Here is a 27,040-nt window from a genome sequence, read left to right as displayed (position 1 = left end):
ATGTGGACACAATTATGTCGGCAAGATCAGGGACAACAGATGCATGTTAGAACCAAGTGTAAACGGCATTGCCAAGTCAACCACAGTTATTCATAAGCTCTCGCTAGCCCCTGTTTACAGATAACATGCGTCTGTTGTCTTGATCTTGATCGGATCTTATCTGGTTACACTTAGAAGATCTGATTACCATGTGTTTAATTGTCCACACCTTTTTCTTTCTCTCTCTTTCGTTCTTTCTTTAGGGTAAGCTGGGTGTACCTGGGTTGCCAGGCTACCCTGGAAGGCAGGGGCCCAAGGTGAAAACAAATAGCTTTACTAATCTGATAATGCTTTAAAACCTTCACTCAGAAAGAAGTGTATCTTTCTCTGACTCCAGTCGTTCCTGTCTGATTAAAAATAAATCATGATAAACAGCTTATTAAAAAAGCGGTATTCTATTAATAGTTAATTAGTGACAACAATAAATTAGCAGGTGATTAATGGCATATTTAAGGCAATGTGTTTAACTTATGGATTTGATTTATTGTAATTTGATACAGTGGTTAATTATTAGTTAATTAAATGTTGTGGTTAATGAATGATTAATGTCATGCTGTAGATATTTAAAATCTGTGCGTGTTCTCCAGGGATCTGTGGGTTTCCCTGGTTCTGCCGGGATTCTGGGAGAGAAGGGAAGACGGGTGAGAACCTTGGAATGTGGAGCCATGTACTGCAATGGTCCTCCAGAAATCTGTGGATGACCTGTGCTGTGTTTCCTGATTGAGTGACAGTATTCATTCTCAACCTTTTTTTGGGGGACTCCTTTACAGGGTCCAACTGGTGAAGCAGGAACCGGGGGTCAGAGGGGCCCTAATGTAAGAAACATTTCTCCCCTGGTTTTACAGTGTGGAGGAGTTGTGTTGTCATAAAGCTGTTAGCTAAATGCTGATGTGTTTAAAAAAAAATATATATATATATTATTTCCATAGGGTGCCAGAGGAGGGAGAGGAGCCCGAGGACCTACAGGAAAGTCAGGAGACAAGGTGAGTTTAACAACACCTGTCTGTCACACAAGGAGAAAGAGAAATGTGTTAGAATGGCATGCCATCTGGTGCAAAGAGGCAATCCTCTCTATTGGTGATGCTGCATTTTTAATACTGAAAGGATTCAAAAGACCAGAGATGAAATGATTTACAGTGGCACAACATTGGAATGAATGAATAACACGCCATCTGGCTCTGTTTCTCTGTGTTCATCACCCTGTACCTGATCCACCAACCAGGGCACTGCTGGCCACGAAGGCCCTCCAGGACCAAATGGAGAACAGGTAGGCTCCAGTCTGACATGCAGTGCAATGTGAAATCTGCAGAGTTGAGCAACCGTGATGGCATAGCTAAAAGTCATTTAGGAGAGGCTCGTTTCCCGAGCCACTCGCGTTAGAGAATGCAAACATTTTCATCCCGGTCCACCATGGTAATCAAACAGAGAGCCGTGGCATCGGCAGTGCCATGTGTTGCCTCTCAAGTCCCTGTAAATAAGAGTGTAACCCCTGTGATAACATAACACTAATATACCCCCTGCCTAGAGAAAATGCTTTGTTGCGATACTATCTCCCCCCATAACAGTTGTAGATACAGTACCTACGGTATCGATTGTTTATTGTGTATTAGTGATCTGTGTTGTCTGGTGGTTCGTACAGGGAGCCCAAGGACCACAGGGAAGGAATGGCGAGCCAGGTCCTAAAGGTCCTAATGTAAGTGTGACAAATCATCAGACAACTGATCAACAGTTGCCTTTCATTTATTTTATACAATTTTTTTTACAGTCATCTCTTTCTGCATTGTTACTGTACCATGTCTTTTCTGTATGCATGGAAATCCTATGGCACATTCATTGTTTTCCAGGGTGTCACAGGAAAAGATGGACTGCCAGGTCACCCAGGCCAGCGGGGGGAGCCAGTGAGTGAAACAGCAATTTTATGACAACAGAAAATATAGTGGTTGCTGTTTACTTTTTCACTGTCATCCAAATATGGAAAAAGGTTTTAACACTCAACATGACCCCTAATACACCATAACAACAAGTTAGTCAAAAGCTGAGTCTTATGTGCTGAATTATTTAAGTGCCAGAGTAAGCTACATATTGGAAATTGTCCACAAATAACTCCATCTTGCCCCATCTATCGTTGTGCTCTCTTTATTTCAGCTCTTAGCTGTAGCCAGCCTTACTCACTGTTTTTTTATTTCATCTCTTCTTTCTCAGGGCTTCCAAGGCAAAACTGGTCCACAAGGACCAATGGGTGTGATTGGGCCACAGGTGACTAGATCTACATTAGTATTTTTAATTTTTTTTTTAAACAGTGAAAATCCAACCTAAACATGAGCACAGTGGGGTAATGAGAAGTCAAACCATGTCCTGTTTCTCTGGTTTTCTAGGGTAATTCTGGGGAGACTGGTCCCAATGGGGACCGAGGACATCCTGGGTCACCAGGACCTCCTGGAGAGACAGGTTTACCTGGAGCGGCAGGCAAGGAGGGAGCCAAGGTGAATCTGTGCTCCTCTTCACCACCACCATTATCGTCAGCACTGACATTATTATCATCATAAAAAGGGAATCTATGGAAGATCAAACATAATTTCTCCGGAAGCTTCTCATAAACCAGATATGTCAGCTCACCTTAAGAGATGTACCCTTCTCTCATATAAGAGGAGAAGAAACTGCCTGCTTCCTGATTCCATATACTTCACGCTGCTCCATGCATTACCGCTCATAAAATATGGATGTTCCTCTCAGTTGGCGTGTGACTGCAGCACTGTACTGTGTGATTTATCTCTTCATAAAAGGCCTGCTGTCGGCTCACTGTAGAAACAGACCTAATCCCGTCTGTCTGTCCGTCTGTCCGTCTGTCTGTCTGTCTGTCTGGTTTCCAGGGGGACCCGGGTCAGTCGGGAGCTTCAGGGAAGATCGGCCCTGCTGGGCTCCGTGGGTTCAGGGGGATCAGGGGCAACCCTGGCGCCATGGTAACGAGCTATCCCATGCCCCTCACATCTCCTGACCTTCAGCCTACAATCTTATTACCCATGCTTTTTAGATCAGTAGCAGCCTTAGCGGTAATCTGGGTTCTGGGTACTGGCTCTGACAGTAATTAAGCTTGGGCTCTGGGATGCTGGCCTCTCGGATCGCTGACTGATGTCTAAACTCTGATGATGGGAACTGATTGGATGGAGCTTTTGTGAGAAAGGCTCTGATTGGCTTGCCTCTCTCTAGGGGCCTGCTGGATTGAAAGGAGCAGAAGGGCCCAGCGGTCAGCCAGGAGCAATGGTAAGTGTGATGTCATCAAGGTGCAATCGCTCCATTCCTCCACCTCCCCAGTCCTCCACCTCCACAGTCCTCCACCTCCCCAGTCCTCCACCCCACCCACATTGCCCTGGTCTTAATGTGGCGTATAGCCACAAGGACATATAGAGGGGGAAGCTGTTACCATGGAGATCATGACCAGTGCACTAATTCGAACAGTGAATCATGTGACAGTCCTTTCCTTCTCTCTGTTCCTCAATGGGTTTTTCCCCCCCCCAGGGAGCCAGTGGGGAGAGAGGGCCTCCCGGAGCGGCTGGTGCTATTGGTCAGCCCGGACGCGGAGGTGGCGTTGGCCCAGGAGGACCAATGGGAGAGAAGGGCGAGCCAGTAAGAGCCAGTTTCTTCTCATGCACTTCTAGTGTCTGTTTTCAGGCAGACAGCACTGCTATTTAATGACTAATCAACTGGATGTGTGGGTTCCCTTGTACTCTGTCACTATGAGGTACGAATTACATCCCTGTTGTGTTTTCCTGTGTGTGTGTGTGTGTGTGTTGCTAGCCTGCTCTGCATTATCTGGTAATCATTATAAACCGAGTAGTTCTATACCTGAATGCTAATTTGTATGTGATGCTTTATACCACGGATGATTACATTGGTAACTGGTTAATACTTGCAGTAAGACACTTCTGAGGATTTGTGGTATATTGCCAATAAACCACGCCTAACGGCAGTATCCTGACATTCCATGATGCACTGTGCCTAAGAATAGCCCTTTTTTGTGGTGTGATGGCCAGATACCACAGCCCCTCATGCCTTATTGTTAAAATATGTCAATGGCGCAATGAGAGATTTTGTGGTTGGACTAATAATGGTTCATCTTCCATCTGTTCCCCAGGGAGAGAAGGGGCCAATCGGTCCCGCTGGACAGGACGGGGAGCAGGGGCCCCTTGGACTTCCAGGGGCTGCTGGGCCCGCCGGCCCCCCGGGAGATGATGGAGACAAGGTACAGTGGTTGGAGTCACTGCTGTTTTGGTTTTTACCTGATCTGTAGCCATTCATCGCCCGACGGACTCTAGTCACCATGACAACGTGTTGTGTATCCGCATCTCTGTAACCAGAAGATGTCCGCGCGTGTCTCCGTCTGCATCTCTTAATGGAAGGTGTATGTGTCTTTGTAACTGGGAGGTGTGTGTTCTTTTACAGGGAGAGACGGGAGGACCTGGCCAGAAGGGGAGCAAGGGAGACAAAGGAGAACACGTGAGTCATCCTCTGCGGAGATATCAGTGAAAACACGCTACTAAGGCCTAGTGTTACCATTTTAAACACACACACATATTGGGTGCACATAGGTGTCTTGTTCCAAAGACACACATTACAATGGTTGTACATGCGTGTTGCTGTCAAATGGACATCTGCTGTTGCATATTCCAACTCCCCCTCTGAGAGACATCCTCTGGGAGGAGTCATGGCCAGGGATCAGTTATGACTGACGGCCACCCTGGAGCAATTAGGGTTATGTGCCTTGCTCAAGGGCAGATTCCCAGATCATCTTGTCAGCTCAAGGATTTAATTCATGGCCCAACACTTTAATGTCTGGGCTACCTGCCGGCCCATATATAATTGAGTGTTGAGATAATGATATGCCGTAATAATTAACTGGTATTTTATATGAGCTGGTGTATTGAGCTAAAGGCATTATAAGGCTTTCTTCATGGTCTCATCAGCATGCACCGGGCATCTTCATGCACTCTCAGTCTGTTCTCTATCTTCTCCCAGCCCTGGCAGCTTGATCAAACTATTCTACATATTGCCTATCACCTTCCACAGACATGCAATCAGCTGCAATTTGACAGCAGGTGTGTCATGTTAGCTCCCGACAGTCAGGGCAGAGGTTTCCTACATATGTCCATGATTGATTGGCAGGGTTGATGTAAACAGCTGGTTCTGTTTCTCCAGGGCCCACCAGGACCTACTGGAATCCAGGGACCCGTGGGTCAACCAGGGTTACCGGTATGTTCCATGTAGCTCTTACAGTGGAAATGTGTGTGTTTGCTGTACGCTGCTTTTGTCCATTTTGCCGGGTAAGTACGACTAACAATGTTATTTTCACCAATGACCTCAGACCAAACAACGGATCTTGTCCCATGCTGGCTCAAGGGTTAGAACCAGCAATCTTTTATGGTTATCAACCAACACTTTTCAGTAGGCTACCCTGTCACCCATACTGTACGTGTGTGTGTGTGTGTGTGTGTGTGTGCGCACCACTGATTTCTGTGTGTTTGTTTCAGGGTGTTGACGGGGAGGCAGGACCCAGGGGTCAGCAGGGGATGTACGGACCGAAGGGAGACGAGGGAGCTAGAGGACATAAGGGGACCACAGGACCCATGGGACTACAGGTGAGGAGACTGTTGGGCTGTACCATCTCTCTACTCCAGCACATATTATAGATGGCAGTTGGGCTGTACCATCTCTCTACTCCAGTACCTATTATAGATGGCAGTTGGGCTGTAGCATCTCTCTTCTCCAGCACATACTGTAGCTGGCAGTTGGGCTGTAGCATCTCTCTTCTCCAGCGCATACTGTAGCTGGCAGTTGGGCTGTACCATCTCTCTACTCCAGCACATATTATAGCTGGTAGTTGGGCTGTAGCATCTCTCTTCTCCAGCACATACTGTCGCTGGCAGTTGGGCTGTACCATCTCTGTACTCCAGCACATACTGTAGCTGGCAGTTGGGCTGTACCATCTCTCCAGCTCATTCAATTGCTGAGTCTCTGTACCACTAACTGTACTTTGTGTTCACAGGGCATGCCAGGACCCCCAGGAGAGAAGGGAGAAAGTGGACATGTGGGCGCTATGGTCAGTACAGTGCAAAACATTATGACATCCTGTTGTCTGGCCACCTCACTATTAACCTGACCAAAGATGACATTGTCATTCTTCAAGCATGTCTCTCATGTTCATTGCGGTATGAAGCCTGACTACAGTAAACCTCGGTTGGGGGCAGTGTCTTGCTCCCAGCAGAGTGACTCCATTGTAGCAGAACAGAACAGCCGAGGAGACAAATCTACACAACTACACATCCATAGAGTACCAGGGGCTTTGTGATACAAGGGTTTTCCTCTGAGGGGAAGAGAGAGAAAGGAGAAAGAGTCAGTGGAGCGGAGAGGGGGAGAGGGGGAGAGGGCTGGAGAGGCAGAGCGAAAGCGAGAGAGGAGGGTGGCGTTTCGAGGAAGAAGACGCTAGTGTGACAGCTGCTAATCAGATTAGCCTGAACCGGGCCTGTCTAATGAGCATCCTCCTCAGTTTGTCACAGTCATCTCAGAACACCACAGACCGTGAATGCCTGCTAAACAAGACTGTACACACACACACACGCACACGCACACACACACACAGCTAGATTCAGCCAGATTAGGGAGAGGGGAAGTGTCAAAACTGAACAAAGACAAAAGAGGTAGCATGAAAGAAAGGTTAATACGGAAAAAGATATGGGAGAAGAAAGGATGGGAGATTGGAGGTCTATGAATAGAGAAATGGAACTGAAAAAGCCTGGTACATGCCTGAATGTTCTGTCTGTGTGTCTGCCTGTCTGTCTGTCTATCTGTCTGTCTGTTTGTCTGTGTGTTTGTCTGTGTGTCTGTCTGTGTGTCTGTCTGTCTGTGTATCTGTCTGTCTGTCTGTCTGTGTCTGTCTGTCTGTGTGTCTGTCTGTCTATCTGTATATTTGTCTCAATGTCTGTCTGGAGGCCTCCTTCACTATCTGCCTGCTTGTTTGTCTGGAAACCTGTCTTCTTGGATGTCTGTCTGCAAGCCTGTTTTCCTCCATGCCTCACTGTCATGCCTCACTGTCTGTTTGCCTATTTGTCTGTCTGTCTGTCTGTCTGTCTGCTTGTCTGTCTCTGCTTGACTGTCTGTTGGTCTATTTGTCTGTCTGTCTGCTTGTCTTTTTGTTTGTCTATGTGTCTGTCAGTCAGTCTGCCAACCTGCTTGTCTGCTCGTCTCAGTGCAGTTTGTACAGGCTATCAGTGTATTGGGTTGTCAATGTTTTTGAAGCTCAGTGAACCATGAACTCTGAATAGAAACTCAACAGTTAGGATAACTAGCTTTTGTCCATCTAGAAGAGCACAGAGGGCTGTAATTCCATTTCTCTGATTAACTAAAGTACTGTAATTTCCCCTGGAACCTGGAGAATGTGTTCCTATTTATTCAAAGGTATTTTCTTATTTTTTTTACTATTTTACACATTGTAGAATAATGGTGAAGACATTAGAACTAATAAATAATACATATGGAATCATGTAGTGACCAAAAAATAATCAAATACATAAACATTTTCGATTGTTCCAAGTAGCAACCCTTTGCCTCGATGAATTCTTTGCACACTTTTGGCATTCTCTCATTCAGCTCCAGCACACTGTGGTAGCCATGCTGAATACTGAAGAAATATCAGACACAGTACTCGGCAAAGCACCTCCACACCATCACACCACCTACCTACTCCACGGTGGTAACCACCCATGTCTGAGATCATCCATTCAGCCACTCTGTGGTTGGAGCCAAAAATCTCAAATTTGGACTAAAGGACAGATTTCCACTGCTCTTGTGTCCATTTGTCGTGTTCCTTGGCACAAACAAGTCTCTTCTTATTGGTCTCACCACAGCAATCCGCCAATCAGAATGAATGGCTTATAAATGACCGCATACGTGTATGACATCACATTACCCTTTCTCTTATTGCGTTGGTAACCAGTTTATAATAGAAAATAAGGCAGGTAGAGATGAAGACAGAAAAAGGGTTTATGAAAGACAGTCAGAGTTAAAGGGTTGGAGAGAGGGAGACCGTGTGTCATATTGAGGCTAATGACCTGTGCTCATTGTGTCCTCATCGTATCAGTGAGGTAATGATCATAGAGACCGGAGCCAGCTACAGGCCCTCATCCGCCTGACGGATGACTGTCATTCATATCCACTAGTCTGAGGGAGGATTGTTGTGTCTGTCTTTCTGTCTGTCCATGTCTCTGTGTCTCTTTGTATCTGTCTCTCTGTGTGTCTCTGTGTTTCTTACTATGTAGTTGTCGGGGGGCCATGGCACAAGAATGTCACTGCGCAGGTTGACACTGTGTTATTCGGTGCATTTGACGAATAAATTGCTTGAAACTTGTGTGTGTGTGTCTGTGTGTCTGTGTCTGTCTGTGTATCTGTGTGTGTCTGTGTATCTGTGTGTGTCTGTGTATCTGTGTGTGTCTGTGTGTGTCTGTGTCTGTATGTGTGTGTGTGTGTGTGTGTCTGTGTGTGTCTGTGTGTATCTGTGTGTGTCTGTGTATCTGTGTGTGTCTGTGTGTGTCTGTGTATCTCTGTGTTTCTGTGTGTGTCTGTGTGTTTGGGTCTCTATGTGCGTCTGGGTCTCTGTGCATGTCATTGTTTTACTGTACCTCTGAGTGCCAAGAATCCCTGCAGGTATAAAAAAAGTTCACCTCTTAAGGCACATTAAGCAAGTTCCCATGAGGATTAAAATCCACTGTAAGCATAGAAGATTAGGTTTAGATTAGGTTTAGATTAGGTTTAGATTAAAACTCCCAGTTGAATCAGGCTTACACTTAGGGACAGGGATTTGTTGGGCCTCCACATGTATATGTGTTGGGCCTAACATGAGTGTCTCTGTTCTACTATGTGTGTGTTTTTGTTTGTATCTTTTGGAGTGCATGTGTGTGTTGTGTCTTCAAGTTAATGGCTAATGATTTCTCCCCAGGGGCCCCCAGGACAACATGGACCAAGAGGCCCACAGGGGTCCATCGGAGGACAGGTACGGCGTTTTCTTATATCTGTCCTCCTGTCTGTGCACTGGGTACAGTATGGTGCACTGAAGGACTGATGTACTTCATATGACAAGACAGTACTGTTTTACATCTGCTCAAGTCTGATCACCAACACACTTCACACACACACTTCTTTACCTCTGTCTTCTCCCCCTGTCCCCCTACCCCCTCCACCTCTCCTTTTCCCCCTTTGGAAATGTGAATTATTAACTGGTATTAGAATGTAATCGTTCAGAGTTATTTTTATCGCTTCATAAATCATTTAACAGTATTAGACTATCATCCCTGAGAGGGAGTTATATTTACCCCTATTAATGGCCAACCTCTTAACATCTTACACCAGTCTATTATTCATGAGAGAGAGCCTTAGTGAAGCCACGCCACACACACACACACACACACACACAGGTATGGATTCACACCATAACATCAGACCTGGGTGCAAATATCACTTAGCAAATTAAATCCCATGGAGTCTTGGCTTAAGTCTGTCTGGAGTGCCAGGTGGGCGCGGCTCGTATTTTGTGGGGCTTTTTCCATTAGTTCAGTTTTGCTATGCAAACACAATCAAGCACTTTTTAAAAGCTGTGAAGTATTAGCTGAACCTCGGACTAAATCCACGGCGGCATGGAGATGGAGGGGTGAGGAGTTGGAGGGGTGAGGGGATGGAGGGGTGAGGAGATGGAGGGATCCATAAATGGATTGATGCAGGGGGATGGTGTGAGGGAAAAAAAGAGAGCGATAGAAGCTTTGAGTTTGAGAGAAATTAGAAAAGCTGGCTCGCACTGCAGGCTGGGTAGTTTTCCACTCACCCACACGGTCCATTTTGCGCACTCTACCCAAGAGAGAGATGCTTTCACTGTATTCCTCTAGAGTCAGCACACGCTTCCACACCATCACGGACCCTGGTACTCAGATAGCATCACCAGGAGAAAGCTCCCCCACACCTTGACACCGGCGACACACCGTGTTCTCCTGAGACTCACGACACTGCTGCTGCCTCAGCATCCTGACAGAGAGCAGAGGACGGAGATTTACACAACACAACCCCATCACAACATAACCCCATCACAACAACAACCTGATCACAACACAACCCCATCACAACAACAACCTGATCACAACACAACCCCATCACAACAACAACCTGATCACAACACAACCCCATCACAACAACAACCTGATCACAACACAACACCATCACAACAACAACCTGATCACAACACAACCTGATCACAACACAACCCCATCACAACACAACCCCATCACAACAACAACCTGATCACAACACAACCTGATCACAACACAACACAACCCCATCACAACAACTACCTGATCACAACACATCCTGATCACAACACAACCCCATCACAACAACAACCTGATCACAACACAACCTGATCACAACACAACCCCATTACAACAACAACCCCATCACAACACAACGTGATCACAACACAACCATATCACAACAACAATCCTATCACAACAACAACCTGATCACAACACATCCTGATCACAACACAACCCCATCACAACCACAACCTGATCACAACACATCCTGATCACAACACAACCCCATCACAACAACAACCTGATCACAACACAACCCCATCACAACAACAACCTGATCACAACACATCCTGATCACAACACAACCCCATCACAACAACAACCTGATCACAACAACAACCTGATCACAACACAACCCCATTACAACAACAACCCCATCACAACACAACCCCATCACAACAACAACCTGATCACAACACATCCTGATCACAACACAACCCCATCACAACAACAACCTGATCACAACACAACCTGATCACAACACAACCTGATCACAACACAACCCCATTACAACAACAACCCCATCACAACACAACCACATCACAACACAACCCCATCACCACTCAACTGATCACAACCCCATCACAACTCAACCGATCACAACACAACCCCATTACAACAACAACCCCATCACAACACAACCCCATCACAACACAACCCCATCACGACAACAACCCCATCACAACTCAACCACATCACAACACACACAAAAATCAAGTGAATATTCAACACGTCTGTGGCCTGTTGTCTTTCTTGTAATAGGGAGCGGCAGGGCAGCCGGGTGGAGTGGGCCAGCCCGGGGTTGTTGGAGAGAAGGGGGAGGACGGAGAGGCTGGGGTCCCTGGACCAGCGGGAGACACTGGAGCCACTGTAAGTCACACTGTTTCTCTTCTTCACCTCTCATCCTTTTTACATTATCTGTCTGTCTCTTTGTCTGTCTGTCTCTGTCTGTCTCTGTCTGTCTCTGTCTGTCTGTCTGTCTCTGTCTGTTTGTCTGTCTCTGTCTGGCTGTGTCTCTCTCTCTCACTCTATTTGTCTGTCTGTCTCTGGCTGTATTTATCTATCTGTTTATCTGTCTATCTGTCTGACTCTCTCTCTACCACTAACTGGTTGGTTGTTATGGTAATGCAGGGTGACAAGGGGGAGCTGGGGGAGAAGGGTGACTCTGGCCCCCCCGGAATAGCAGGACCGGCAGGACTCCGAGGTACACCAGGAGAAGACGGTCCCAAAGGAAACCCTGTAAGTTGACCTCCATGTAGTGCCCACGTCTGCTAGTCACTGGTCCTGGATCTGTTAGACTAGACCTTCATGTAGGGCCCACGTCTGCTAGTCACTGGTCCTGGATCTGTTAGACTAGACCTCCATGTAGGGCCAAGGTCTGCTAGTCACTGGTCCTGGATCTGTTAGACTAGACCTCCATGGAGGGCCCACGTCTGCTAGTCACTGGTCCTGGATCTGTTAGACTAGACCTCCATGTAGGGCCCACGTCTGCTAGTCACTGGTCCTGGATCTGTTAGACTAGACCTCCATGTAGGGCCCAGGTCTGCTAGTTACTGGTCCTGGATCTGTTAGACTAGACCTCCATGTAGGGCCCACGTCTGCTAGTCACTGGTCCTGGATCTGTTAGACTACACCTTCTTGTAGGCCCCATGTCTACTAGTCACTGGTCCTGGATCTGTTAGACTGGACCTCCATGTAGGCCCCACATCTGCTAGTCACTGGTCCTGGATCTGTTAGACTACACCTTCTTGTAGGCCCCACATCTGGACCTCAATGTAGAGTCAGGCCATTCATCTCACTGACTAACCACTTCCTGTCCCCCACAGGGCCCTATTGGATTCCCAGGAGATTCTGGGCCCCCAGGGGAGCCAGGAATCAATGTGAGTGCAAGACTTGTTGATTATCTCTGTGCTGTTATGGAGGCTTGACTGATGACTGTATCTGTTATGGGTTTCTGCTTGGAACAGGGAGCTGATGGTGGACCTGGGGCCAAGGGAGACAACGGGGATCCTGGTAAAGCCGTAAGTGCAGTGTAGTCTTTACTTCATACTCCAGCCGAGAGGAAACGTGGAACTGAATCCATTCTCTGAGTTTATTCCACAGATGACGGGACCAACATATCTGCCGTTAAAATGAATATGGATGAGCGGGTAGAAACCTCGTACCTCTAGTTAAATATGGTGGTGGTACACTGATGCTTTATGGCATTTTGCTTCCAGGTCCTGGGGCCATTGTTAAGGTCAATGTCGTCTCTAATTTTACCCTGGACCAAGATATTTTAGCCTAATACCTAGTTGCCTCTGGCTGGATTTTCCAGAAAGGCAATAACAACAAGTAAACATTACTATCCTCAAATGATTGACTGGACACAAAATCAACATTTGACAATGGTCAACTCAATTTATGGACTTCCAAACCCTTCGAAAACCTGTGGAGGGCGTCTGGACCGTTCTCTACTGAGGAAAGGTCTAAGATCTTTCTTAAGTTTTCTACAATTTCATGAAACATTATAGAAAACAGCTCAGTACTGTAATCGTGGAAGAGGAGGTAGCAGAAAGTATTGAACACAGGGGTGACAATAATACTGACAACATTGTACAAGCACTACATGGTTGACAAAAGGAGTTAGAATGTATTACATATTACAGTATATCTATTTGAATATTTTTAAATACACTCAAAAAGGGGATTTATCTTAAAGCTACCAAATGACTAGTGAATTAAAATTCTTGCAACTCTTAATGAGGTGCAAATGCAGTCATAAATGTGATTTCCCACCAAAAATATGTTTTCATACATCTGCTTGGCTATTGGCTTTAGTCTTTGGTGTATTTTTGGGATCCTCATTAGCCTTAACCAAAGCAACAGCTACTATTCCTGTGGTCCAAACATAAATGAAAACACAGAATACCTAATAAATACACTTAGTTCTATAAATATAGCAAAACCACTAATAATAGATGCAAAACATTTTTTTGAAATAACAAATAGTGTGTGTATTTATGCTTTTTCACACACTGAAATGCTTGACTTATTCAGGGGTGTGCTGGGATTTCTAGCCTGTGTCTTTGAGACTGCGTGTGATTGCGTTTCAACTGACCCTTTGTCCTTTTCTCCCCAGGGACCCCCAGGAGCTTCTGGAGAACCAGGCCCTTCAGGGGCCCCCGGGCGAAGGGTGAGTGTTGATCTGAGTGTGTTGATCTGGATGTGCATGTGTGTGTGAGGGCGTGCCTTTCTGTGTATGTGTGTGTGAGGGCGTGCCTTTCTGTGTATGTGTGTGTGCCTGTATGTCTACAGATTTGGATATCTCCAGGGATTTGATTGACCTCTATCCGTTAGATGAGAACAAAAGAAGTGTAAGGCTTTGTACCCCCAGCAGTCATAACTCTGTTTTAGTTATTCCTTCCTCCTCCCCCTTTTCAACCCTCTATCATTCTCCCTTCATCTCTCACACACATCTCTTATATCTCATTCTCGAAACACTTTCCCTCTCTCTGTCTCTCTCTCTCTTTCTCTCTCTCTCTTTCTCTCTCTCCCTCTCTCTCTCTCTCTCTCTTTCTCTCTCTCTCTCTCTGTCTCTATCACCCATTTCACTCCTGTCCCCTCCAGGGTCACTTGGGAGTTGCAGGAAAAGAAGGAAAACAAGGAATGAAGGGAGCAAAGGTAAAGATGTGTGAGACACCCAACATCACTGAACATCCCTCAACGTCACCGATCATCACTCAACATCACTGAACATCCCTCAGTATCCCATAAAACCATTCAACAACACTGAACATCCCTCAGTATCCCATAAAACCATTCAACATCACTGAACATCCCTCAGTATCCCATAAAACCATCCAACATCACTGAACATCCCTCAGTATCCCATAAAACCATTCAACATCACTGAACATCCCTCAGTAACCCATAAAACCATTCAACATCACTGAACATCCCTCAGTATCCCATAAAACCATCCAACATCACTGAACATCCCTCAGTATCCCATAAAACCATTCAACATCACTGAACATCCCTCAGTATCCCATAAAACCATTCAACATCACTGAACATCCCTCAGTATCCCATAAAACCATCCAACATCACTGAACATCCCTCAGTATCCCATAAAACCATTCAACATCACTGAACATCCCTCAGTATCCCATAAAACCATTCAACATCACTGAACATCCCTCAGTATCCCATACAACCATTCAATATCACTGAACATCCCTCAGTATCCCATAAAACCATTCAACATCACTGAACATCCCTCAGTATCCCATAAAACCATCCAACATCACTGAACATCCCTCAGTATCCCATAAAACCATTCAACGTCACTCAACTCACACTTTATGTCCGAAAAAGAAGTCAGCCGTATTCAAGGACAGTGCAGCAGAGTAGCTGACAGTTTTCCTCAGTGTTATTCACCCATTCTCTCGCCCTCCTTCCTTCCTTCAGGGGTCCAATGGTGCAGAGGGAGTAGGGGGGAAGAAGGGTCCAGTGGGGCCGCAGGGACATCCAGGGATGCCTGGCCCAGAAGGCCTCAGAGGGATCCCAGGCCCTGGGGTGAGTCCCCCTCTCCAGTCCTGTTACTCTGACTCGAACTGACATCTCTCTGTTGTCGCCTGGCTGCGGCTGCTCATCGGCTTATTATCAACGTGCCCGGTTAGCAACCGCTCACGCTCAACAGCTAGCTACACGGCCCTTGGATATGGCGGTCATGTGACCTTCAGCGACCCCAGTGACTGGTTAAGGATTTTGGAGGACACGCTCTCAAAGCGGCTGTGTTTGTGTAGCTGGGGGTCTTCACACAATCATTAACCCCCCGTGTGTGTTTTCATTTCCAGGGTGAGCAAGGGTTAAATGGTCCCCCAGGTCAGACTGGACCCCCCGGACCAATGGTAGGACCCTCGTGCTTTTCACACGTACCAAATGTCATCCTTCTGTTCTTGCCCTTCTTTCACATGAGATAGGTATTTGTGAAATGATCGATTCCAGCTGTGATATTTCACCTGTGTGTTGCCATACAGTGTAAATGTGTAAATGTGGTCCCGTTTTGATTATAGGGCCCCCCGGGACTTCCAGGTCTCAAAGGGGACCCAGGCAGTAAGGGAGATAAGGGTCACGGTGGCCTGATCGGTCTGATTGGACCTCCAGGAGAGGTGGGAGAGAAGGGAGACAGAGGCCTGCCCGGAAATCAGGGCACACCAGGAACCAAAGGAGACGGCGGTACAGGTGGCCCCCCTGGTCCTACTGGCCCCCCAGGGCCCCCTGGACTTTCTGTAAGGGCCCCCTGTAATCTCTGCAGTTTCTCTGTCCTACTCAACTCAGACTATGACTGTTACTGTTACTTATTCACAATGACTTGGATTGAGCTGCTTGTTTTCCTTGACATTGTTTAAAACTCCCCTAACCCTTTATTTCCCTGGCAGGGAGCCATTGGGGAGAAAGGATCCAAGGGAGACTTGGTGAGTCCAGTCATATGACTGTATGTCCATATTGTCATTCCGTCCTTGTGCTCCAGCCTAATAGCTAGCAGCTGTCAGGAGCATATGCTGCCAGACAAGCCTGTGTCTCGCTCTGTCATTAACCGTTGTTCTACCTAATGCTCAACCTAATGTTCTACAATGTGCTGTACGTCTTTTAGCTTCAGAAGCGTGTCCATATAGCTGTGTTAGCATCTGTGCTGTTGCTGTGGGTACAGTGTCTTTTAATAGGATTTAGTGGTGCGTTGTGATGTTCTGTAAAGTGCCACAGTGTGTCGCCTACAAAGCAGGAGTTCTGGCCACAGACTGCTGATGCTGAGCTGGATAATCCTATAAAGCACAGAACCATATCTGCCCGGATAAAGGAGGGATTTGGCGAACGCTTGTGAGAGTCGCTCCAGGTGACTGGGTGATTGACACAGGTTCTTTTTTTTTGCTGTCTTCTCTTCAGGGTGCCATTGGACCTCAAGGAGACACTGGACCTGTTGGACCCCCAGGGCCCCCTGTAAGTCCAACACACACACACACACACAGACACACACACACACAGACAAACAAACACACACACTGACACACAGACACACACTACCTCCACACCTCTCTACTTCCAGAAGTCTACCTGACATGCCTCTCCACCTTCAAATCTCTCTACCTGTACACCTTTCGGCCTCCAGAACTCTCCACCACTATTCCATTCAATCTCCATACCTCTACCTCCCAAACTCTGTACCTCCACACTGCTCCAACTTCAAAACCCTCCACACCTCCCCTCCCGTATCTTTCTCTCCTTCTTTCTCCTCTCTTGTTCCTCATTACCACCTGTCATCCTTGTGTCAAGGGTCCTCCTGCCACCATGGTTGAGCCGCTGCCCATCCGAGAGCGGGAGGGCAAGAGAAAGAAGAGGAGGCACACTGGAAACGTGGGAGGAGGCGCAGCGCCGTTTGAGGAGGCGGAGACAACGGTGGACCTGAATCAGCAGGGACTCGTGCAGGGAGACCAGCCCATGCTGGAGGAGGCTGAGGGGATGGAGGAGGTGTTTGCCTCCCTCACCTCCATGAAGACAGAGGTGGAGCTGATGAGGAAACCCCTGGGCACCTTTGAGAGCCCCGCCCGCACCTGCAAGGAGCTCATGATGATCCAGCCGGACTACAGAGACGGTGACTATACTGCTGCATGTCCCCACAGCTTGGGCATTCATACTGATGAGGCAGGAGCCTGATCTGTTGTTCTGTTCTGAAATGACCCCCCTGTCTTCGTCTGATCTGCTCTTCTGTATTGAAAGGGCCTCCTTTCTCTGTTTGATCTGCTGTCCTGTATTGAACTGATCCCCCCTTCTCCGTGAGCTGCTCTTCCATATTGAAATGACCCCCCCGTCTCTGCCTGATCTGCTGTTCTATATTGAAATGACCCCCCCCCCGTCTCTGCCTAATCTGCTGTTCCGTATTGAAATGACCCCCCCGTATCTGCCTAATCTGCTGTTCCATATTGAAATGACCCCCCCATCTCTGCCTGATCTTCTGTTCTGTATTGAAATGACCCCCCCGTCTCTGCCTGATCTGCTCTTCCATATAGAAATGACCCCCCCCTGTCTCTGCCTGATCTGCTGTTCTATATTGAAATGACCCCCTCCCCCCCCGTCCCTGCCTAATCTGCTGTTCCGTATTGAAATGACCCCCCCGTCTCTGCCTGATCTGCTGTCACGTATTGAAATGACCCCCGTCTTCTCATCCCAGGTGACTACTGGATCGACCCCAACCAGGGCTGTCACAGGGACTCCATCAAGGTTTTCTGTAACTTCACCGCTGAGGGAGAGACCTGCCTCTATCCTGACAAGAGGATTGAAACTGTGAGTCTCAAACCAACCTGCTGTCTGCTCAAATCAACTTAAAAAAGAACACAGTAGTGCATGTCTGCTGGCCCAAGACGGTTGGTCTCTTACTGCCTCAGCAGTCTGTCTAACGGAGATGTCATGTTCCCTTCTGTCTTCTCATGAATAGGTGAAGCCAGCAGCCTGGAACAAGGAGAAGCCAGGAAGCTGGTTTGGCCAATACAGGAAAGGACGGCAGGTACTGCCCACAGTCGTCCTAAGCCCCTCCAAATGTCGTCCTAAGCCCCTCCATTTATCTAAGCCCCTCCAAATGCTAGGCTGTTCTCAATTTAATGAAACCACTAGTACCTAAGTCACATAGGATTTCTTAGAGATTGCATTGATTTGGCTTGCTGTGGTGTTTGTTAGTTACAGGCAATATCTCAGGTGCAAATCAGATTTGAATGAAACTTGGATTAAGGATGCTTTTTGCCACAGAAAACCAGCATTTACTATGTTACACTGATTGGCCCAAAGGGGAGCTGCATCATTTATGAGCAACAACATGTTCGCTTGGTTACTGTGTTTATTTAGATTTGATTTATTTGAATGACGATCATGTGTTTAACAGAGTAGATGTGATTGAACCCACTTTGTAATTGTCTGTGCCCATCTACAGCATGATATCTGTGCTCCCAGGCAGCACTAGAGAGTGAGTCATAGAGCTATTGGCAGCAATGGGCTCTCACTGAAGAGCATTCAGTGCTTGGTGCTTTGAGCACTGGCCTTTCATGTGCACCTGGCAGACTTCCCATAAAAGGGATACTGAGAGATTTTCAGACTTAGGCAGGTGTTCTACATAACTAAAGGAAAACATTCTTGTTTCTTCTGATTATCTGTTTATCTTGATTACTGTGTACAACATTGTAAGAACATGTGTAAATGACCAACCAGTTTTGGAATATTTAGAAGGCTTATTTTCATGCCGCAAAGCTGTTCTGAGGACTCTACTGTACTTTCAGTCTTCCATAAATAATGCTAAGCTAACGATATGCTCATTTCAATTATCTCCAAACTCCATGCAGAGACATACACATTTTATCCACAAATTCATCTGACTCCGGATGAGTAGAATACCTACCGAAATCTTGAAATTTCACAGTATCCCTTTAACACTGAGATAATCAGAGGTTCCGCCATGCTTTTCACTGTTTCTTTCACAGCCAGGCCATTCTTTCATTCTTTCTTTCTCTTTTTATCTCTTTCACTCTCTTTCTTTGTCCCTTCATCTTCCTTTCACTCCCTCTCTCTCTCGTATTCAGTTTCTTTAGGCAAATTACAGTAACCATTCTACTCTCCTCTCACATTTATCCATGATCACCGGATTGTGAGATTTCTGAGAGGAAAAAGAATGGTTTGTGGGAACACACTCTGCCCCAGCCTTCCTCTGTGCACCAGAGAGTGTAAAGTGCTCTGTTCCCAGCATTAACTCTGTCAGCTTGGGTTAGGGTTAACGACTGCTGCTGCCTGGCAACCTGGATAACAGTCATGACTGGAGGCCACGTGGGATTCAGTGGTCTCTAATGTCTTTTGTGTCCGGGAGCCGACCAGGAGCAACTCTGGGTCGTCATAGGCTCTAACTAATAGCCCAGGGGTCTTCCTGCTCTGGTTGTTTTGTCATTGAAAGATTCCTGCGGGGCAGGTTTATATTTGGTCGTGTTCTAATACAGTGACTCTGATATTGTGTGTCTGGCCCAGTTCCAGTACAGTGACTCTGATATTGTGTGTCTGGCCCAGTTCTAGTACAGTGACTCTGATATTGTGTGTCTGGCCCAGTTCCAGTACAGTGACTCTGATATTGTGTGTCTGGCCCAGTTCCAGTACAGTGACTCTGATATTGTGTGTCTGGCCCAGTTCCAGTACAGTGACTCTGATATTGTGTGTCTGGCCCAGTTCTAGTACAGTGACTCTGATATTGTGTGTCTGGCCCAGTTCCAGTACAGTGACTCTGATATTGTGTGTCTGGCCCAGTTCCAGTACAGTGACTCTGATATTGTGTGTCTGGCCCAGTTCCAGTACAGTTACTCTGATATTGTGTGTCTGGCCCAGTTCCAGTACAGTGACTCTGATATTGTGTGTCTGGCCCAGTTCCAGTACAGTGACTCTGATATTGTGTGTCTGGCCCAGTTCCAGTACAGTGACTCTGATATTGTGTGTCTGGCCCAGTTCCAGTACAGTGACTCTGATGGAAACCCGGTGCACGTCGTCCAGTTGACCTTCCTGAAGCTGCTAAGTGCCACGGCTAGACAGACCTTCACCTACTCCTGCCAGAACTCTGCGGGCTGGTTCGACAGCGCGGCCCGTAGCCACCAGCACGCCCTGCGCTTCCGGGCCAGCAACGACGAGGACATGACCCAGGCCAAGAGCCCTTTCATCCGCGCAACACACGATGGATGCCAGGTGCGTGTCGTGCCGTGGACAGAGGGATGTGTTTGAATGAATTACTGTAGTGTTATTCATGCTGATGTTTTGACCGATGCTAATTTTTTCAGACCTCTGTCATCAGCTGTTTCATCAGCTGGTCCCAGTCGGATCAGATGCTCAGATATTATCTCAGTTTAAATAGAAGCTAGCAGATTGGCAGGCAGGGTGGATCCTGAATGTTGCTGTCTGTTCTGTCTGTCTCCGATATAGTTCCGTAAAGGTCAGGAGCGGACTGTCCTGGAGATCGACTCACCCAGAGCAGAGCTGCTTCCCATCTTAGACGTAGCCCCTTCAGACTTTGGAAAGAGCAACCAGAAGTTTGGCTTCCACGTGGGACCAGTATGTTACAACGGTTAAGTAAGGCTTTCTCAGCCACCCAGGAATCACCTGATTGGACCTGCACAGCAACTTACCAATGAGATGAACTGGACTTTAACGTCGTTTCCACAAGCAATATTTATTATTATGTGTTTGTGTATGTGGTGGGTTTGTGATATGTAAGACTGTCGAACAGCCAATGGGGTGCAAGGTTCCATGTCTCCCCATGACAATAACGACACATGGCGAATAGACGAGCGAAGACAAGGAGGAACTAAGCACATTTATTAAAGGGAATTCTTCTAATTAGATGTAATTAATTTGAAGTGTTTTTTTTTTTTTCATTTTCATCCTTTCGTTCGCTAGGAGTAGTCTGTTCCACTTGAAAAAGAACGACAAAAATGTAGATCTCACCTTCTTGAATCACGGGGTTAACGTGTCATCTGTGCTGGGGACCAGTGTTAGCACCACCCTGTTTATTAGACCCGGACTGCAGACCAGAGTTGCTACCTAAGAAATTATGATTGGAGTGGAATGGAATTAGCAGGAGCCACTATCTGTCCTGTTCATTAGCATGCTCAGTTTGCAGAAGGGTAATATCATATTCCAGCATAATGACATCAGTTCTGTTGTCATTACCTGGTGGTGTCTAGCATGTCAATTCCATACTAGTGTGTAATCTGTCACCATTCCCTATGTGTTAATTAGAAGGTAGAGCATATGATAGATATGATAGCTTTGCATGGTGCTATAACCTTTAACTGCAGGTGACGAATTGAATGACCGTGATTAGTGTACAGTAGCATGTTACTGGTCTACTGAGGCCAATGGTTACTTGAATGGACAAGGTTGCTTTTCTAATTCGACTTGTTAACTCTGCATGACTGATGATAACAGGACCTTCCAGCCCTCCATGATCTCACTGACTATTTGTGTAAATCTGGCATCCATTTTACTCCAGTAAACTGAATGCCAGGTCTCAGTGGTTGAGCTGAAGCAGTTTCAGCACAATAATCAGTTTCAGAGCATGTTGTTCTTTCACAGGATATAAACATTGTTTTCTCAAATTTTCTCCAATTACTCTGCCATTTCCTTCCATTGGTTTATTTGACCTATGTCAAGGAGCATTTGACGTGTTTTGGTTTTAAAGAATCATTTTAAAAAGAACCAGTCTTGTTCTCCACCTCAGTTGTGTATTTACTTTTTTATGTTCTCTTGTTTTGTTTATACAGTATGTTGTAATGTTAATGATTTATTTAGTTTGTTTTAATGTTTCATGTTCTCCATACTTCAGTGGTGCTAAGAAAATGTTTTTATGTTGTGTCACCTGTGTGTGTGTGTGTGTGTGTGTGTCTGTGTGTGTGTGTGTGTGTGTGTGTGTGTGTGTTTGTGTGTGTGTGTGTGTGTGTTTGTGTGTGTGTGGTTGTTAGTCTTGAGGCAGGATGAGGAAGACAGGGGAGGGGTGCAAGTTATTGGTGCTCCAGCAGCCATTCATCTGGGTAAAGGAGGAACATACCGTACTGTACATTACAGCACAGTCCACACTAGCCTGCTAGATGATAGCCTGTCTGCAGTACCAGTGCTAGGTTAGGGTAAGCTAAACACGCATAAAAAAAATCCCCAGACAATTGATTTTCCAGTGTAGTGCCTTATAGGACGCTCCTTCAGCCTGTTTGCACAAACAGTACCTGCAGTTCATTAGCATACTCCTCACACTGTCTTCCAGGAGAATCAGTACATTGAGAAGTCATCCTACCCGGCCCTGTCCTGACCTTCACTGTGTATTGGGTCTGTTGTACTCATTTTATATACTGTACAGTTATTCTAAGGACTTGAGTTTGAGTAATTATCTGTTGCCTGAATGAAAACAAGATGTATTTGTGAAAAGTGATGAACAAACAATAATTAAAAAAAATCTAATTTTAAAAGGACTAGGCTATCTCTTGAGGAGTAAGACAAAGAGAGAGAGTATGTGTTGTGGGTATTGTCCACTCGCCACACAGAGTGGATTGGATTAACAAGCCTCTTCATTACTTCCTAGTTCTGCAACATTTACTCAATGAGCTCACAATCACTATCCCACCACCGCAGATGTAATCAACTCTGATTCGCTCCCCAGTTCATTTATTTCAATTAGCTTGTGTTTCATTCCCGCAGAGGGGAACAGCACAGAGACCCTAGGAAAAGAGGAGGAGAGCGCTAATGAAATGGTTTTGGTTGAGATTTGCCCTGTTCTCCAGAGTGAGCACTATTACACGTGCGTGTGCTTGTGTGTGTCTGAGATAGAGAGATGAATAGGAAATAGAGGAGGATGCACAGACCAGTCGGTGATTTGTTGTTGCTAACGATAACAATGTCGGGTTATGTGACAAAGACACTGTCTCGTCGTTCTCCTGCTCTGGCTAACTCTCCCCTCACTTTAATTCAGATAACACATGCCGTTTCTCTTGCAGTGGATCTCTATCTCTATGTCTGTCTCACAAACACACACAGGCTCTCGCATAAGCCCCCCAGTAACCTATGGGATCTGGTACTCAAGTTTAACATCAAAAGCAGAATAAATGTTACAGTATATTTCTCTCTTTTCTGGTCTCGTCGACCAGATTTAATTTTAACCAGAATGTAAACCCCTGGCTAGGAAATGTCATGCTGAGCTGCTACCTCAGAATAGTGATCAAGAAAGGTGCATGTTGACCATTGATAGGTAGGAAATATTGTTTTTGTTTTTCTACCCAATTCCTTGATATCTGTGGTTAAGGCCATTTGGCAAATGAAGACTTCTTTGTAGTAGTGGCTGACACACAACTACCTTGATGTGATCCAAATCTGACAATGTTCAAGTCTCTATTAAGGTGAGTATTCTTTGGTCATCCATTGTAGATCTTGATCTTTTTACTAGGTACAAAACTGTTTGGTGTGCCTATATTTTTAGCAATGTCTATGGTTGATTTATCCAGAATATATATATTTTTTACAGTGCAGTACATATTGTCTCACAGACAATTTAGGTTTAGTGCTTCTGTAACAAGATCTCCTTCATCTCTTTTACTGTCTCTCTTTTTTTTTTTTTCATTTCCTCTTTTAGCTGTGTCTATGGTCGATTTATTCTTATATACAATATCAAACTTTAGAATTGCCAGCTTGATTTGGACTGACACTTATTTGGTCCTCAGGTTGTCAGACACTAACAGCAGACTCCAAATACAAATGCAAAGCCTAGAATCAAGACTAGATAAAAACTCCTGTAATAACTTGACACAAAGAACCAACAGGGTGAATTTGCCTGTCTGATGACATGATGTATTTTTTTCAGGTTCAAATAAATATGCTGTACAGCTGCCGATAATTTTTCCTTGTTGCTACATAAAGTGGCATCATAACATGCCATTTCTGTTAGCAGTCAACTATTCTTGTTAACACAATCTGGGCCTCAATGTTTGAATCAGGAATGAGGGGTTCCCCCCGTAGATCTGTCATGCTAGCAACTACTGCACACATGCTAAGTAAACCCATGAGCTGGCATTTTCTCATCTTTGGCAGAGATGTCCAAAAAGTTAAGTTTGAAAATCTGTGTATAACATCACATAAAATGGGTTTGTAATGTACCACAATCGTTTGCAGTTCCCCAAATTACTATTTAAAAGTGCATTGAACCTATGTATGATGTACAACTTTGTGATCAGTAAGATCTATGCTTTACTATACTATATCCACATACCTAGTTGAGTCAAGCAAACAGATCTGCCGATACGGTGAGAAATTGTACTTTTAAAGAGACAGAAAATTCTAAAAACTAGCAACATAGTCCACATGAGACAGAAATTAACTCACAAAATGTTTTACAATACCATCTTTTTAGTTTGAACACAACAAAATCCAGCTTGTTCAGATTTCTAATTTGTCTGAATTAGACGATGCATAGATTGTTATAAGCATAATTTTCTCACACCATTGAGAGATTTAATTTGCTTAATTTTGTAATTTCTTCCCCCTGTATTTGCAATTTTGAAAGCATTTTTGCCATTTTATACAGTAGTCTCACAGACAATGGGTTTTAGTGGTACTGTAACAAGATCTCCTTTATCTCTTATTCCCTCGCCATTTCCTTTTCATTCTAAATAACTCCTTTTTCCTTCCTCCAGATTTCCACATATAGAAGGGACGTAGATTTTTTTCCAGGCCAACCGTTTTACCACATGTGAGTGATAAGCAAATTAAACAAATCTTTCTAGGAATCAGAGAGAACAAACACAGGGATATCTACATGTCTTGTTAAGCTGGAAACAATCCTGTAGACTCCTGGCTTTGATATCTCTCCCACTGCAACTACATCCATCTGATCTGTCACAATCAATAACTGTTAATATACATTTTCCACATCAGGATTTATAAAAATGTGTGTTGCTTCGTTTCTTGTCAGAGCGCTCAATTTTCCAATAGATATTTCTTGATGTACATGCATTTTTATTGTTTCATTGTTTATTTGGCTCCGCACTACCTCTTGCCATAAAACACAAAAGAACATATTCTTGCATTTATAGACTTGATCTCACAAATATAAAATGTAAAAATACATCTTTAAAGAATTTGTGTAAATTACGGCGGTGTGTTTATTTGCTACACACTTTATCAGACTATAAAAGGTCATTTTTCTGTGCGTTGCTATGAGCTTGTTTTCAGAGGACTGTGGAATGTATTGATATCTGATCTGTTTGTTATTCATTATGTAAATCATTTAGACTATTCATTACAGGGATATGTTACATGAAAACTAGAACAAATGCAGTCTATCTATCAGTAACCCTCAGCCAAGAAAGAGAAATGTGTCAATAATGTTTTGGACAAACATGCCCCTGTCCCAACTTTATTTTAACGTGTTGCTGGCATCAAGTTCTAAATGGGCCTATATTTTTCCAAAAACAGTAACATTTCTCGGTTTCAACATTTCATATGTTGTCTTTGTACTATTTCCAATTAAATATATGGATAAATTATTCGCACAACATTGCATTCTGTTTTTATTTGCGTTTTATGCAGTGTCCCAAACCTTTTGGAAACAAGGTTGTGCAAGACAACATTGACCCTTTTAAATCAAAAACAGCTTGTGCTTGTTAAAAGTGCTTTTCCAATTTTAGGTAGTAGAATTACTTTAGCTTCTTTCCGCACCTGTGGACACTTGCCTCTTTAGCCATTGTAGGCGATATCTATCCTAGGTGTGTGTATGCATGCATGTAGGAGTGTGTGGAGAAGTGATCTTGTGAGACCGGGGAGCATGTGAACAAACATGCTCTCATTAGTGTGCACATAGGCCTCTCTCCTTCAGCCAATACCAGTTTCTTTAACTTCGGAACAGGGAAGATTATTTCCACAGATTATCTTTTACCGTCCAAGTTGGTTATTGACAGAGCTAACATAAGTAAAAAAAATAAAAATAAAAAAAAAAGATAAAAGGAATTGAAGGGAGGAGAGGGAGGGAATTACAATGATTTCCTAGTCAGAGGAATATGTGAATGCCAAGAATTAGAGGGAGAGAGCCCTGGGTCTTGTGGCTGTCTGGGAGAGTGTCAGATGATTATCTGTGAGACAGAAGGGAGAGCAGACAGTCTTGGTGCATCCCTCCCTCCTCTGCCCCCTCCTGCCCCGGCCGTGTCTTCTGTTTCGGCTCTCGTTGCCAGTCTTTGCCGTGTCATTCTCAGTTAATTTAGTCCTTGGTGCATTTGACAGTATTGGTCATCCCAGCAGCACTGCGCTCCACGTAAAGCCGAGGTAATCAGCAGATTCATATTATTATTAACTACGGAGAGAGCTAGGAGAATCACTCAGGCCAATCTAAGTATGGACACAGTCTTTTCATAAAGGCAAATATATTAATTCACATATTCACATGTAATGAACAAACCACAACCCGTATCAGTAGCTGAAAGAAATTGTCAGAAAAGGCCATAGGTATTGGTGTGTGTGTGTATTGTCATTGCTGTAAATAAGAATTGGTTCATAATGAACTTTTCTCGTTAAATAAAGGTATAGAAAATGTTTTTTATAATGTTACAGAGGAACTAAACACAGTACAGTATATTGCCAGGAGGAGGTTGGAAGATATTAAGGGTTATGACCATGTGTTTACCATGGGCTCAGAAAGTATTGACACGCCTGGGGAAATTATTTATATGGACAGTGTCTGTTTCATTGCTCATAAAAACACCATATGGAATCTGAATAAATACCAATATAATGCAATAAAAAATAAGGAGAATGCATTGTGTTTTCCATGATGTCCTGAATACTTTCAACAAACCAGGCAAATTTAAATATAGACAGAATATGAAGAAGTGGAAGACCCAAGAAGCTGTCTGCCTCTTATGAACAGTAACTTAAAGGTCACCGAGAGGGACAGAAGGAAACCCAGTGGAGTGCTTGCTCAGCATCTGGCACCAAAGTAGACATTTTGTATCCGAGTTGTGGCACAAAGGGAACAAGAGGAAATGATTGCAAGAATAGTTTCGGTT

The 27,040-nt window shown here is 45.0% G+C and overlaps 1 protein-coding gene across 5 annotated transcripts in view; it reads left to right on the top strand.

The window, feature by feature from the left end:
• Positions 1–22,462, top strand: part of col5a3a (collagen, type V, alpha 3a) — a 69,177-nt gene extending 46,715 nt beyond the window's left edge. For 4 of the 5 annotated variants that reach the window (XM_029123297.2, XM_034295291.1, XM_029123295.2 and 1 more), the window contains 34 exons: positions 243–296; positions 627–680; positions 810–854; positions 969–1,022; positions 1,262–1,306; positions 1,679–1,732; positions 1,884–1,937; positions 2,242–2,295; positions 2,415–2,522; positions 2,910–2,999; positions 3,247–3,300; positions 3,556–3,663; positions 4,172–4,279; positions 4,480–4,533; positions 5,233–5,286; positions 5,565–5,672; positions 6,080–6,133; positions 9,026–9,079; positions 11,208–11,315; positions 11,577–11,684; positions 12,272–12,325; positions 12,413–12,466; positions 13,567–13,620; positions 14,055–14,108; positions 14,898–15,005; positions 15,287–15,340; positions 15,506–15,721; positions 15,872–15,907; positions 16,377–16,430; positions 16,764–17,082; positions 17,659–17,771; positions 17,923–17,991; positions 19,959–20,192; positions 20,427–22,462. In XM_029123297.2, the coding sequence (XP_028979130.2) occupies positions 243–296; positions 627–680; positions 810–854; positions 969–1,022; positions 1,262–1,306; positions 1,679–1,732; positions 1,884–1,937; positions 2,242–2,295; positions 2,415–2,522; positions 2,910–2,999; positions 3,247–3,300; positions 3,556–3,663; positions 4,172–4,279; positions 4,480–4,533; positions 5,233–5,286; positions 5,565–5,672; positions 6,080–6,133; positions 9,026–9,079; positions 11,208–11,315; positions 11,577–11,684; positions 12,272–12,325; positions 12,413–12,466; positions 13,567–13,620; positions 14,055–14,108; positions 14,898–15,005; positions 15,287–15,340; positions 15,506–15,721; positions 15,872–15,907; positions 16,377–16,430; positions 16,764–17,082; positions 17,659–17,771; positions 17,923–17,991; positions 19,959–20,192; positions 20,427–20,573 (2,988 nt within the window). In that variant the 3' untranslated portion in view covers positions 20,574–22,462. Of the gene's footprint in view, positions 1–242; positions 297–626; positions 681–809; positions 855–968; positions 1,023–1,261; positions 1,307–1,678; positions 1,733–1,883; positions 1,938–2,241; positions 2,296–2,414; positions 2,523–2,909; positions 3,000–3,246; positions 3,301–3,555; positions 3,664–4,171; positions 4,280–4,479; positions 4,534–5,232; positions 5,287–5,564; positions 5,673–6,079; positions 6,134–9,025; positions 9,080–11,207; positions 11,316–11,576; positions 11,685–12,271; positions 12,326–12,412; positions 12,467–13,566; positions 13,621–14,054; positions 14,109–14,897; positions 15,006–15,286; positions 15,341–15,505; positions 15,722–15,871; positions 15,908–16,376; positions 16,431–16,763; positions 17,083–17,658; positions 17,772–17,922; positions 17,992–19,490; positions 19,697–19,958; positions 20,193–20,426 lie in introns of those variants that run through there. The other variant, XM_029123296.2, reaches the window with a different exon arrangement.
• The last annotated feature ends 4,578 nt before the right edge of the window (positions 22,463–27,040 follow it).

Source organism: Esox lucius, chromosome 11 (assembly GCF_011004845.1).
Source record: "Esox lucius isolate fEsoLuc1 chromosome 11, fEsoLuc1.pri, whole genome shotgun sequence".
Lineage (NCBI taxonomy): Eukaryota > Metazoa > Chordata > Actinopteri > Esociformes > Esocidae > Esox > Esox lucius.
The sequence above is the reverse complement of the archived record's forward strand: the minus strand, read 5'-3'. Positions and strand labels throughout refer to the sequence as shown.